The sequence below is a fragment of the Chionomys nivalis genome, chromosome 24, assembly GCF_950005125.1.
Source record: "Chionomys nivalis chromosome 24, mChiNiv1.1, whole genome shotgun sequence".
Taxonomy (NCBI): domain Eukaryota; kingdom Metazoa; phylum Chordata; class Mammalia; order Rodentia; family Cricetidae; genus Chionomys; species Chionomys nivalis.
Genome location: NC_080109.1, coordinates 14657035 through 14669876, shown reverse-complemented (window position 1 = coordinate 14669876; position 12842 = coordinate 14657035). Strand labels below are relative to the sequence as shown.

At 42.1% G+C, this 12842-nt stretch overlaps 1 protein-coding gene across 1 annotated transcript in view; it reads left to right on the top strand.

Annotated features, from left to right (window-relative positions):
• Lekr1 (leucine, glutamate and lysine rich 1) overlaps positions 1 to 12842 on the top strand; it is a 130051-nt gene that overhangs the window by 84339 nt on the left and 32870 nt on the right. The window contains exons 8-9 of the mRNA XM_057757128.1: positions 4884 to 4961; positions 7611 to 7814. Coding sequence (XP_057613111.1) covers positions 4884 to 4961; positions 7611 to 7814 — 282 coding nt within the window. The remainder of the gene's footprint in view (positions 1 to 4883; positions 4962 to 7610; positions 7815 to 12842) is intronic.

The following is a 12842-nucleotide window of genomic DNA, read 5'->3' as shown; positions in this document are numbered from 1 at the left end:
TGAAGAAGTCACAGGTCAGGAGTAGGAAAATAGTATCAGCACCTGGCCAAGCTAAGAGAGAATTTGTGATCATGCCAAAATTCAGCTTATAGGCAGATTCTTGGAAAAGTAAAAGAAGTCAAATGGAAGAAGAAGAGTAAAGCTTACTGTTGACTACACAGACTAAAATCTTTCTCCAAAGTAGTTTTGCACAGAATCCTTTGCATATACCAGGAGTCATTCCATTTACCATTAACTCAAGCCCTGTGCTGTTTTGTCAGTTGTATTTTGTCCTAACTGTAACCTGAGTTCTGAGACGTGGTAGGAGTCAACGCAGAGCAGAGCAGAGGAAGTGAGGCACCTCATGGCAGTCATCACACTGATGGCTTCTGAGGGAATTGCTGCAGGGTTGCGGATATACAGTGAGACTTCACCATATAGTATGACTTCACTGTCTTACAGAAGGAGACCTGCTTCAGAGATAGATCAGAGCCAGCACCCACTTTTCGAAAATGTGGCTTAGAAACGGGCCATGGAAAACAGTTCCTCGTGTTAACAACCTTACTCTACGCACGCCTGTGCCTCTTTCATCTGAGCTCCACCTGCTTTCCGTTTCTAGCTTTGGAGTTAATGGGGTGTGGGGGGCACTTAGGATCAAAGCCCAGCAAGCCTCACTGTGCACAGAGATCAGCAGGTCCCTGCAGATACTACTTTTTAATAGATTAGAACTGAAGTTGTGTTTTGGCCGATGATGTGCAGAGGACAGGAGACTTGACTCGGCAGTTAGGAGCAGTCATTGCTCTTGCAAAGGACCAGGGTTCAGTTCTCTGTACCCACAGAATACCTCAAGACCATCTTAATTTCAGTTCCAGGAGATCTAGCACCCTCGCCTGACCTCTGAAGGACACTAGACACACAAGTGGCATGCATGCATACATACATGTAAAACTCTCATACACATAAAATAAATGGGTCTAATTTTTTTAAAAAAATTGATTAATAAATTAGAGGTTTTCTATACATACTCAAACCTCTTTGGGCTTTTAGAAATTAGAAGATGCTATAGAATCTTCTTTAAATTTTTAATTCTGGTTTTGGTAGTGCTGGAAATAGGAGTGACCTTTATTTATTCAATTTACTGTAATTCTTTTGTTGTTTACATTGTTTTAGGATTAGATAGTAGAGAACCTGCCTTACCCATGAGAGACCTTGAGCTTGATCCTTAACACTACAAATTAAGTAAAACAAAAATAAAGAATAAAATATGTGCTTTTTAAAAATAGTTGGATGTAAGTTCTTTTTTTGTGTTCTAACATGGAAAGAAAAAGCAGTTCACAAATGAATAGAGTTGGCTAGCTTTTCCTACATAAGGTTATTAAGAAAATATCTTCTGTAGTTTATCAACATTGTTATGTTCTTTTGCATGTTTTTGAGACGGGGTTTCTTTTAACTAGATCAACTGGGAACATGCTAGGTGGCAAAGAAAGACCTTGAACTTCTGATCCTCTGGCTTCCATCTCTAAGTGGGATTACAGGCATGCTCAATTCATGTGGCGATGGGAATGGGGCCCAGGGCTTCGTGCATGTTAAACCAGTGTTCTGTGAGCTGAGCCACGTCCCCAGCATTATCATATGTTATAATTGACTTATATTTTTATTTTATTTTTATCAGTTAGGAAGCTTTGGTGACTGTCACTGAAGTGAGGTAATGACTGCTTTACTTGATCCAGAGGCTCAGAGATATTATCAGGGGTTTGGATGCTCTTGTGTTTTAGTTAGGGTTTTATTGCTGTGAAGAGACACCTTGACCACAGTAGCTCTTATAAAGGAAAGCATCTAATTGGTGCTGGTGGTGCTTACAGTTCAGAGGTGTAATCCATTATTGTCAAGGTAGGAAGTGTACCAATGTGCAGGCAGACATATTGATGGAGAAGGAGCTGAGAGTTCTACATCCAGATCCACAGGTAGAAGAGAGAGAGAGAGAGAGAGAGAGAGAGAGAGAGAGAGAGAGAGAGAGAGAGAGAGGGAGAGGGCCTGACTTGGCTTCTGAAACCCCCAAACCCAGCCCCCAGTGACATACTTCCTCTAGCAAGGCTAAACTTCCCAATAGTGACTAAGAGTTCAGGCAGAAAACCTTTAACTCCTTAAGAAATTCAAATTAGCAAGCAGAAGACATTAGACTTAGTATAATTGCTATCCACTAAGTATATTCAGAAATACATTCTTAAAAGAAAAATTAACTGTTATGAAAAATAAACTATTATGAGTTATGAAATTAAACATGTGGCCATGAAAATGACCCCTTTAATATTAAATATGAACGCACACCCTTGGCATGGGTTTACATTACCTAAAGGAATAGTTGACAAAATTATTTGCAGCCCCTGCCAAGAATGCCCAGGAATGAGAATGAGGCTCGTGTAGAAGATTGCTTCATTCAGTGTGCTTGTAAATTTCCTGAAGGTTGTCTTTGCTTTCATGAATGCAGGAAAAGGAACAGATTCCTTTACAGTATTTTGGAATGTATCAATTAGTAGTTAACATAGTAGTTGCCCACCCCTTAGCTACAAGGGCTGTGCTTCAGGACCCAGTGCCTAGTGAGGTATAGTAGCAGTATTCTGTTAACCACAACACTTGGGAGGTAGAGGTCCATGGACCCCTGTGAGCTCCAGCCCAGTCTGGTTTACATGAGCTCCAGGACCCTGTCTCAAGAAACAAAACAGAAGACGCAGTCCTAAACCACTGTAGTTAGTATTAAACCCTACACACATGTGCACACGTGCACACATGGACATGCATATACACAGTTTTTTCTGTACTTCCTTACTGTCTTATATTGTGGTAATAAAACACCATGACCAAGGCAACTTATGAAAGAAAGCATTTGGCTTCAATTTTCAGAGGGTTGGAGTCCTTGCTGGGGGACCAAAGGCATGGCAGCAGGGACAGCTGAGAACTCACGTCTTGAGCCATAAACAAGAAGCAGAGAAGGAGCACACTAGCAAGACACTAAGACTGTACCTTCCAATTCCTCCCAAATAATTCCACCAACTAGGGGCCAAGTATTCAGGCGTCTGTCTACGCCTATGGAGGCCATTTTCGTTCAAACCACCACACCTGTGTACCCATACATTTTAAAATATATAAAGTTTAATTTATATATTAGGCACAAGGTAATATAAATAATGGAAAATCGAGTTATAATATAGTGAAAGTTATAGGAATGAGCTACGTTTCCTAGCCTGTTTACTGCGTTCACTGTCTTATGAGATACTTCCAAGGCCTGCCTGATGAAGTCTGCTGACGTTGTGACATGGTCCCAGGCTGATAGGTAAAGATGGCTTACAAGCAGCCACTGTGATCAACACCCTAGTGGATCTGATATCTGAGCAGGACCAAGAGAGCTGAAGATGGATAGAATCAATAGTGTGAGCACAGGGGACAAAGTGACGAGTGCCCTTGGTGGGATGGGGTGGGACAGCAGGTTTCATAACGGTAGTCAGAATTGTGTGCAGTTGAAAACTAATTAGCTCTGGAACACTCAGCTTATTACTTTTTAACAGTCATAGGGTAACAGACTTCAGAACGCAAAGCCATAGACGTGGAGAGGGGACCCCTGTGTGTCTAAAACGGTTGTGCAGAATGTGCCTCCTAATTTATGGACCTTTGTACCATGCTTATACTTTATTAACAGTCTGGGCCACAGTGAACTTTGACCGTCTCGGTGACTGGTTCGTGAATCTCTAGCTGGACGCCCTGTTCTCAGAACTTCTGCTCCTATGGATGTATAACTTTTAGCGTTCTGATTTTCCCAGCACTGTGGTGATGCCGTGTGTGGATTTTTTATCTGGCAGGCAGGAAATGGCCTGGTAGCATTATGTTGTCACTATGAACGTCTTCTTGTTTCATGGTCTGATCTCAAGCAGTGTCCTCGTTTGCTTTCCACTGCTGTTGATAAACACCATGGCCGAGAATGACTTGTGGAGAAAAGGGTTTATTTGAGTTTGCTGTGTACAGTCCGTTTAAAGGGAAGTCAGCGCAGGAACTCAGGACAGATACCCCAGCTTGTGTCAAGTCGACGGAAAAACTAATGGCAGGGGCGGTACCACTGCATGGGCAAGTAACTCGGTCGGTGTCACACTGCAGATTGTCTCTAGGGCAGAGGCTCCATTTCACTTCAGTTATTAATCTCCTCCTGGGCTGTGTCAGACCTGCCTTTTGTGCTTGAAGACCAGAGACTAGCAGAGTTTGTTTAGGGGCTCTCTCTCACAAGCAATCCAGACTTAGCCCTTCACTTTCCAGCAGCTAAGTTGCTCAGAACGTTTTTCTCTGGTTCTTCGGGCCAGGAAGACTGGCACTTCCTGCCAGAGGTTTCGTTCCCCTGCCTGGTTCTCACGGAGACTGTCCCTAGGCTTACAGTTATGTAAGAAGCACCCTGACTTTATAGGGTCATCTCATTCCAAGAGTCACTTTGTCCCCTAGACTCCCTTCCCTTCTGACCAGTTTCCAGTGTTGATACCATTTTGTTTGTTCTGTCGTGGGCTTGTTTGATAATGTTCAGACTGTATCCTTCTTAGTTAAATACAGTTAAATAGGGGGCTGGAGAGATGGCTCAGTGGTTAAGAGCATTGGCTGCTCTTCCAGAGGTCCTGAGTTCAATTCCCAGCAACCACATGGTGGCTCACAACCATCTGTAATGAGGTCTGATACTATCTTCTGGTGTTCAGGCTTACATGCAGGCAGAACACAGTATACATAATAATAAAAAATACAGTCAAATAAGAAGTAATTTGGTTAAGTGTATGTTTAAATAATAATAATAATATGAACATTTTAAGATACAGAAAAAAAACATTTTCTTTTGAAATAATACATTTTAACTATTGCAAATACTTTTGTCTCAGGAAAAAGTCTAATGTCGCTGATAACTGTCAAAGAGAACTCAGAAAGCTGAAGTTCGAGTCTGTCATTTCTGAGTCAAGGTATGTATTGCAAATTTGTAATTAATATTTTAATATCTGAATTTAAATTTTATTTCTAAGTCATTTCATTGAGAACGCAGTTGCCTATTGTTTCCTTGCTTATATATGTGATACCTGATTCGGACCTCCTGGTGTCTCTGTCATCCGTGGTTTCTGTCTCTGCCCACATTGGTGTCACTACTTCTCTCTTTGCTGCAACAAAAACAACCGACAAAGCAACTTAAGGGGCGAACACCACTGCGTGGCGGTGGGAGCATGAGGTGGACGTTGTCAGGAAACAGGGAGAGAAAGACAGCCTCCAACTTGCTTTCTCCTTTTCTTTCAGTCCAAACCCCAGCCTGTGAGTACCATCGCCTATTTTCAGGGTAGTTCTTCTTCCGTTAGCCATTTTTCGGAACAGCCTTATAAGCACCGCCAAGGAAGGATTTCTTTTCTTTTTTTTTTTTTAAATATTTATTTATTTATTCTGTATACAATATTCTGTCTGTGTGTATGCCTGAAGGCCAGAAGAGGGCACCAGACCTCATTACAGATGGTTGTGAGCCACCATGTGGTTGCTGGGAATTGAACTCAGGACCTTTGGAAGAGCAGGCAGTGCTCTTAACCTCTGAGCCATCTCTCCAGCCCCCAAGGAAGGATTTCTATGCTGTTCCTAAATCCTGCCAAGCTGACATGAAGAGGAACAGTCACAGCCCCACCCCTTGTCAACTTGACATCCAAACTTTACAAAGTCATAGCATTCTACCTGGCTCCTGGAGTCTCATTTTCATGACGGGGTGCAGACCCGGCCCTTTAAACAACCCAACACTGCTCCAGAATCCAAAGTCTCTTTAAGTGAGCTATATAAGATAAAAAAAAAAAAAAAAAAAAAAAACAGGCAGCACACTCCTACCATAAAACACCACAGAGTAAGCTTCCCATCCCAAGGGGAGGAATGGTATTTTAGCAAGGTAAGATCTGCCCAAAGCCAGTCAAACCCATCAATACAGACACCAAATGCTACAGTTCCATCCACCCATCTGAGGCTTCTGACAGGACTGTCTGGGCTCTGGTGACCTTGCACAGCTCCTGTCCCCAAGTATGCAGTACAGGAAGCCTTTCTCTTAGGCTTCCTTCTTGCTACACCTGTAGCTTTCCTCATCAGGTACCCTATATCCTGGCCTCTTCAGTACCATGCGATCTCCATTGCAATTGGCTTTACCAAGGTTACCCATAGCCTCTCAGGGATTCCCTGCGGGGACTTGAACCTTCCCTCACATTGCCTAGCCTCAGCAGCTTTCTGGATTGTTTGGAGAAAGCGTCCATGACTCCCTGGGAGCCCTGTACCAGTACCAGGTAGATGGCACTGCTTGGTTTTGCTACCACCCTCTTTTTATCATAACATTTCTGCATCTGAGTGGCACTTTCCAAGACTGTTGTTTTCAAATGGGGAACCCCGTCAGGGGCCCTCTAAGTTCGGCCTCCCTTTTGTGTGAATATGTGCTGTCACAAGTCAAAGCCTCTGGTGGGTGGGGATACCTTTCCCATTTCCCCACTGACACAGTTTGAGGCTTCTTTTGAACGGTCTGAATGTCTAACAGTTAAACTGTTTGGGCTGCACTTGCCTTGTCAGCAGCTTTAAACTGACAGTTTCTTCACCAAGCTGTGTGTTTTTCCTATCATTCCGCCTTGCTTGTCACTGCCTGTCACTGTAGACCTGGGTAAGGGCAGTGATCGGTAACCACGGCACAGCCTGAACGTTGTCCCATCCTCTCATACTCTCCACCTAACAAAGTAGCTCTTTGGCTTTGAATTCAGTCTCCCTCAAGTTCTCAAGTCATGAGTGAAGCCATGTTCTTTTCCAGAATATAACAGGAATGCCCCCTGCTAAGTTCCCAAAGGATTCCTTGTTCTCTGAGACACTTGTCTGAGACAATTCAGGGCTCCACTACACTTCAGTTCCAGTCTTCTGGTTTTCAACTAGGAACGGTCAGTTACACTCTGGTTACAGCAGTCACAGGCTTCTCTCACCCCAACTTCCAAACTCCTCCACGTTCTTCCCACAAACCAGTTCTTAAGTCCTAAGAACCACATGGTCTGTTTACCTCACTCCTTGGCACCAATTTCCGGTTACTTTTCTCATTGTTTTGAGCACAGTACTTTAAAAAAGGCAACTTAAGGATGCAGGGGTTTGTTTTGGCGCATTTTTGAAAAGAATACAGCCAATGGTGGCAGAGTAAGTTTGGTTCAGAAACAGAGGCAACTAATTCCACCTTCCAGTCAGGGAGTAGAGAGCAGTGAATTACCGGAGCCCAGTTTCCTCTTTATTTTATTCAGTCTGGACCCAGGCTATGGAATGGTTTTGCTTGTATTCAAAGTGAGTTTTCCCTCCTTCCTAAACCTTTCCAGAAACACCGTTATAGACGGTGATCATTCTCGATCCAGCCAAGATGACAATGAAATTAGTTACCACAAAGGGAAAAACTTAATGTCATGGAAATATTCATATTCTTCACATCTGTTTTTAAGTTATGATTATGATGAAAGTTCTTCAAACTATAAAATCATAGTACAAATATAAACCATAGTATAAATGTAAAATCATAGTATAACTATAGAATCATAGTATGTAACGTATGCTTGTGATCCTTTGTTTCCTGTCCCTTTTAGGCACAGTAGGCTACTCAAAGAGAAAGAAGACTCCTTACTGACTTGTCAACAACTATATAAAACTCTACAGCAAGAGCTGACGACCAAAGAAAGGCAAGGGGAGGATCTAAAAAGAAGGATCAACCTTGCGGAAAATGAGCTAGAGATGACTAAAACTCTCCTGCATCGGACACAGGAAGAAATTTTAACTCTGAAAAATGAAAGGTGCAGTCAAGAATAATCCCTTAAAGATAATTTATCCTTAAATAAGTATTCAGTATATATTTGAAACATCAGTGTGGATTATCATAACAGCAAGGTCAGGACTAAGGAAGGGCCTATTTCATATGTAAATTCGGTCCCTCACTTTCAAGTGATTAAGCTGGATCTCAGCTTACCAGGTAGCCAAAGCAGAGATGGCATCAGCTGGCTTTACTGTCAGAACTGTACTCAAATTTGATCATTCGTAAAGAGTTGTAACCTCACCCAAAACTTGGTGAGTTCTATTTTTAGCATAAAAATGTTTGTTTGCTGTTTACCCCTTTTCCATCTTTCAGCTCCTCCTTCTCACTGCCCCTCTAGCGATCTTTACGAGGTTTCCGCCCAGGTGGAATTAATGGTGCTACAGGCGTGCCGGCCAGACTCTCAGGCGCTTTCGTTCTCATCATTCGGCATCTTTACACGAGCCTCTTCCATAAGAACATTTCAGCTCTGCTTTCTTTCATGTTTCAATTCGCTGAGAATGTCTTCTCTCACTCTTTCCGAACCGTTTTGTTTCACTTGTATATCTAACAGATAGCATAACATTTGGATTTCCCTGTTGTTGACGTTTAGATTGGGACATAGAGAGTATTCCTTTTTACATGTAGTGGTCTAATTTTTCATTCTAGGATAGTACACGCCACATAAGGACAAAAACTTTTACTTTTTATTATTCTCTGCACATAGGAAGCTGATAATTGATTGTCTGCTTTTATTATTGTATAATTTAAAGGAAATTGTATTTCTTGCTTTTGGTGTGTGTGTGTGTTTGTGTGTGCACATATATGTGTGTGTTGTCACACATGCCACAGCATACATGTGGAGGTCAGAGGACACCTTTGTGGAACTGGTTCTCTCCTTCCACTTTTATGCAGGTACAGTGGTTGAACTCAGCTTGCCAGGCCTTTAGCAATCATTTGCTGACTCTCTCTTATCATTTTAATCTGATTAAAAGTTTTTGTTAATGTTTAGTACTATTTATGATTTTATGATTTTGTTTTTAGTTCTCCATCATAATTATAGCTATTTTCTGAGAATAAATCTTGGGTAGGGCTGCAGCGGTAGATATCAGGCATATTTAATTAGGTAATTGGGTTTGTTGCTCAGAACTCTTTCTCCCCAACAGAGTGGTAGACTATGGGAGTCATCTGTGTGTACTGCAGGCTAGCAGATCTTCACGATTCCCTAAGAAACAAGGCTCATGTCTGGTGCTTCATGGGTTGGTTTTATTTCTACTCCTCCAAATACCAGCTCAGAGCTAACATCGCCCACATTCCTTCTCTTTGAGATACCAGTAGCCTGATTCTTGCAGTGGTGTTTTGTGCCTACCTACTCTTCATCAACTCCTTTTCTTCTTCATTTCATGATTATATCGTATTCAGTATTGTATATTTTCTTCTTCATTTCATGATTGGATAGCATATTAAAAGCTGCAGTTTTATAAGCAAGAAATGTAAACAAACCAGACTTATTAAAGGAATAAATGCTGGAAAATTGAACATGCATAAGCAGAAAGGAAACTTGTGTATGGACAGAGAAACTTCAAAATCACTATAACTTAGACAAACATTATAGTGTCTATTAGAGATACATTAGAAGTATATACTGCTGGCCCTAAATATGTCAATAACTTCAGAAGTGTCCTCCCTATCTTTATAATATGGGTTAATAACCAGTGAGCATAATGATTGCCCATTGTCTGAAAGCAGTTATGTATTCTATGGAGACTGCACAGAATTATAATCCTCAAAAAGATGCCATGAAATAGATAAACTTCAGAAGGTTTAGGACCTTGGTCATCTGAAGAATTCTTATGCTGTCTAGGATTCCCTGTTTTCAATGATGCGGGGTTAATGAGGCAAACGCTGTCGGCCACAGTGGTTGAGCTCGTCCTATCTTTTACATCAGTGGTTCTCAACCTTCCTAATGCTGTGACCATGTAATACAGTTCCTCATGTTGTAACCCCAACCATAAAATTATTTCGTTGCTACTTCGTAACTATATTTTACTACTGTTATGAATCATAATGTAAATATCTGTTATGCAGGATATCTGTTATGATATGTAACCCCAAAGGGGTCACGACCTTCAAGTTGAGAACCACTGTTTTAAATGTTTCTGCCATCCTCCTCTGAGGATTAGTCTGTGTATACATGATTTACATTGTCAACAGTGTGATAAAGATTCACCCTTCAGGAACAAATCCAAAAACACTTAGAAGCAAAGGAAAGTGAATAGACATATTTAATATCATATAAACTGAAAAGACTCATAGCTGGCCATAGTGCTACACACCTGTAATCCCAGCATGGAGGGAGCTGAGGCAGGAGGATCACTGCAAGTCAGGCCAGGCCAACCAGGGCTACATAGTTTGACCCTGTCTCAAACAACAACAATAGCAAGGAATTCGGTGGTAAAACAAGGCCTCTGTGTTTTGTGGGCTTTTGAGTTGGGTAAACACGGATTTACATCACAGCGTGGCCATTGTCAAGCTTGGACAACTCAACCATGTTAACCCCTTTCCTTGTGTGCAAACTGGGTGTACTAATACCAGCTAACGTTTTTGTGGAAGCTAAAGCATCTGGCTCTCACCTTGTCTGTCACAGACACTCTGAAGTATTATTTCTTCTGTTTCATCTCTTCTTAGGCCACTGCCTCCCTGAATTATCATTTCATAGTCTACTGTTACCATGTAGGTACTCAGCAGATAGCTGTCGAACTCACTATCCCCTGCGTTGTTTCTAAGATGTAAAATAATTAACCCTTGGGGTGCTTCCACTGTGACGTCATTGTTAGAGCATAGCATTACCAAGAAAAGTGCTGTGCTATCTTCAGTAATGGAACAAAATTTTCTCCCGGTCTCACCATTATCTCTGGTTTGCTATCCATCGACAGGTTTGAGAACAACTCACTTGCCCAATTTCTTCTGCTACCACACACTTGCTGTTTTTAATGGAGGCAGGAGCCGTGGCAAAATCAAAATTATCTCTTTGATTGACAACGTGAAGACATCTCTAAAAGAACAACTTGTGAAATGGGACTTAAAGCTGTTGTTTTGGCATTCTGGTTTGACGTTTGTTTGCAGCTACATTTTTAACTATAATTAAGGGAACCTAAAATTTTGCATTTATATAAGAAATTAGAGTCTCATTTTCTTTGGGGACTGAGAATTAAAGTTAGCTTTTTAAAATAAATAGCCTTAATTGCAAGTACATCCTAATTTGCCTATTGTGTCAACACTAAAAATGTTCGTTTGAAGGAATCTGGTGAGATTGCGGGATAGAGGGTTAGGTAGTCAGCAGCAGCTCCCTTGAGAAGCCTGCTAAAGAAAGGCAGCACACTACAACATAGAAAGTCTTGCCTTGCACGAGCGTGGCCACTTGTGAAGCGTATCACCTCAGCCATTTGCTCTCTCTCTTCATTTCTTCTGACAATGAGAGAATTGTGTGTATGTATGTCTATGAATTTAGAAGAACTATTGCATCCCCGGAGAGAGGAGCAGGCAGGCAGTGTGTGTCTGCTATTGGATGAGGATGTGTTTCATCCTCCTTGAGCCTCTAGTCACAGCACTAGAAACTGGGCAGAGCCTCCCAGATTTTCTAGAGCTTCTGTTTTGCATAAATAGTATAAGAGGCCACGCCCCAGTGGGCGGGTAACTACTGGCTGTAGGATTTCCTACAGCACCTCCCCCTTTTGTTTAAATAAGAGAGTTCTAAGCCTAATATAAAATTCTGATGTGAACTAATTGTTCAAGTTCCATGTAGGCAGCCATGTTGTTGAGATTTATGGGTGTAGCGTCCCTATGATAACTAGAAGGGAGTCTCATAGGAGACTCCATGGTTTCTGTCTCTTAGGATCTTTCTGTCTTCTGAGGTGCTCCTTGCTCTTAAGGTGCTGGAGCTGTGATGTAGATGGATCCGTTGTGGCCGGGTACCCCACAGCCAGTTCTTACTCTGCATTTTGACTATCTGTGTTTCTCTGTACCGTCTCTTTCTGCTTCATAAAGAATCTTTTTTGATGAGGGGTGAGAGTTCCAGTTATCAGTGGGCAGAAGGATAAATGTTTAGAGTGAACATAGAAATTATTCTGGTTTAAGAGAGTGGGAACAGGGAGGAAAGAGGAATAGATAGCACATATGATGCTTGAAAAAGACATAGGGAATCATTTTATATTTCCCTAAAGCCACATACAATACAGATATACAAATACATATGTATGTGGTTTAAGTGACATTATAGCACTTGGGGTGATGATACTCCTCCCAACAGCTGTAGATTGTCTAATCTAATACCCCCACTCCCCAGTACCAAGCAGGAGAAACCTCCTTTCAAGATGTTAGCCAAGGGGGTCTGAGAGAGTCCCCCAAACAATGTAAGCTGTTGTCATTGTTTTTGGTGGCTTCCCCAGAAGCTTGCTGAAGACATCACGTGCTTTGGACACAGGCCTGAGAGGGACTGAGCTGGAGCTGACCTGAAAGCCTCCTCCCTGAGGACTGCTCTCACAGTCCTGGGTACAGGGCAAGCTGCTGAAGGAGAAACGGTCATAATCCCACCCAACTGCAGGCATTGATGCCACCCAACTGCAGACATTGATGCTCGCGTGTTGTCCGTAACTAACCACGTCCTAACTGAACTGAAGGCTGTCTTAACAAGCGGGAAACCATGCCTGGTGCGGGAATCTTAACCAACTGTGTGACTAGTGAGACCATGATCTTAGAGGAGAACCTACTGTATCTTCTTAACTGACTTTAGATGTGTGGCTAGGTTAAACATAGCAATTTCCTCCAAAATTGATCACGTCCTGGTGAAACTCTTCAGAATCCTTTCGTCCGGCTTTCTGCAATGCGGCACACAATTAACATTAGCACCCCAGACCCTCTTGCTGCTCAGCAATCTGTCATCACCACTGACTGAGTGTTGCTCCCCCTTTCAATTCCTGGCCTCTCGTGCGCCTGGTAACCACTAGTCTGTCCTCAGATTCTGAGATCAAGG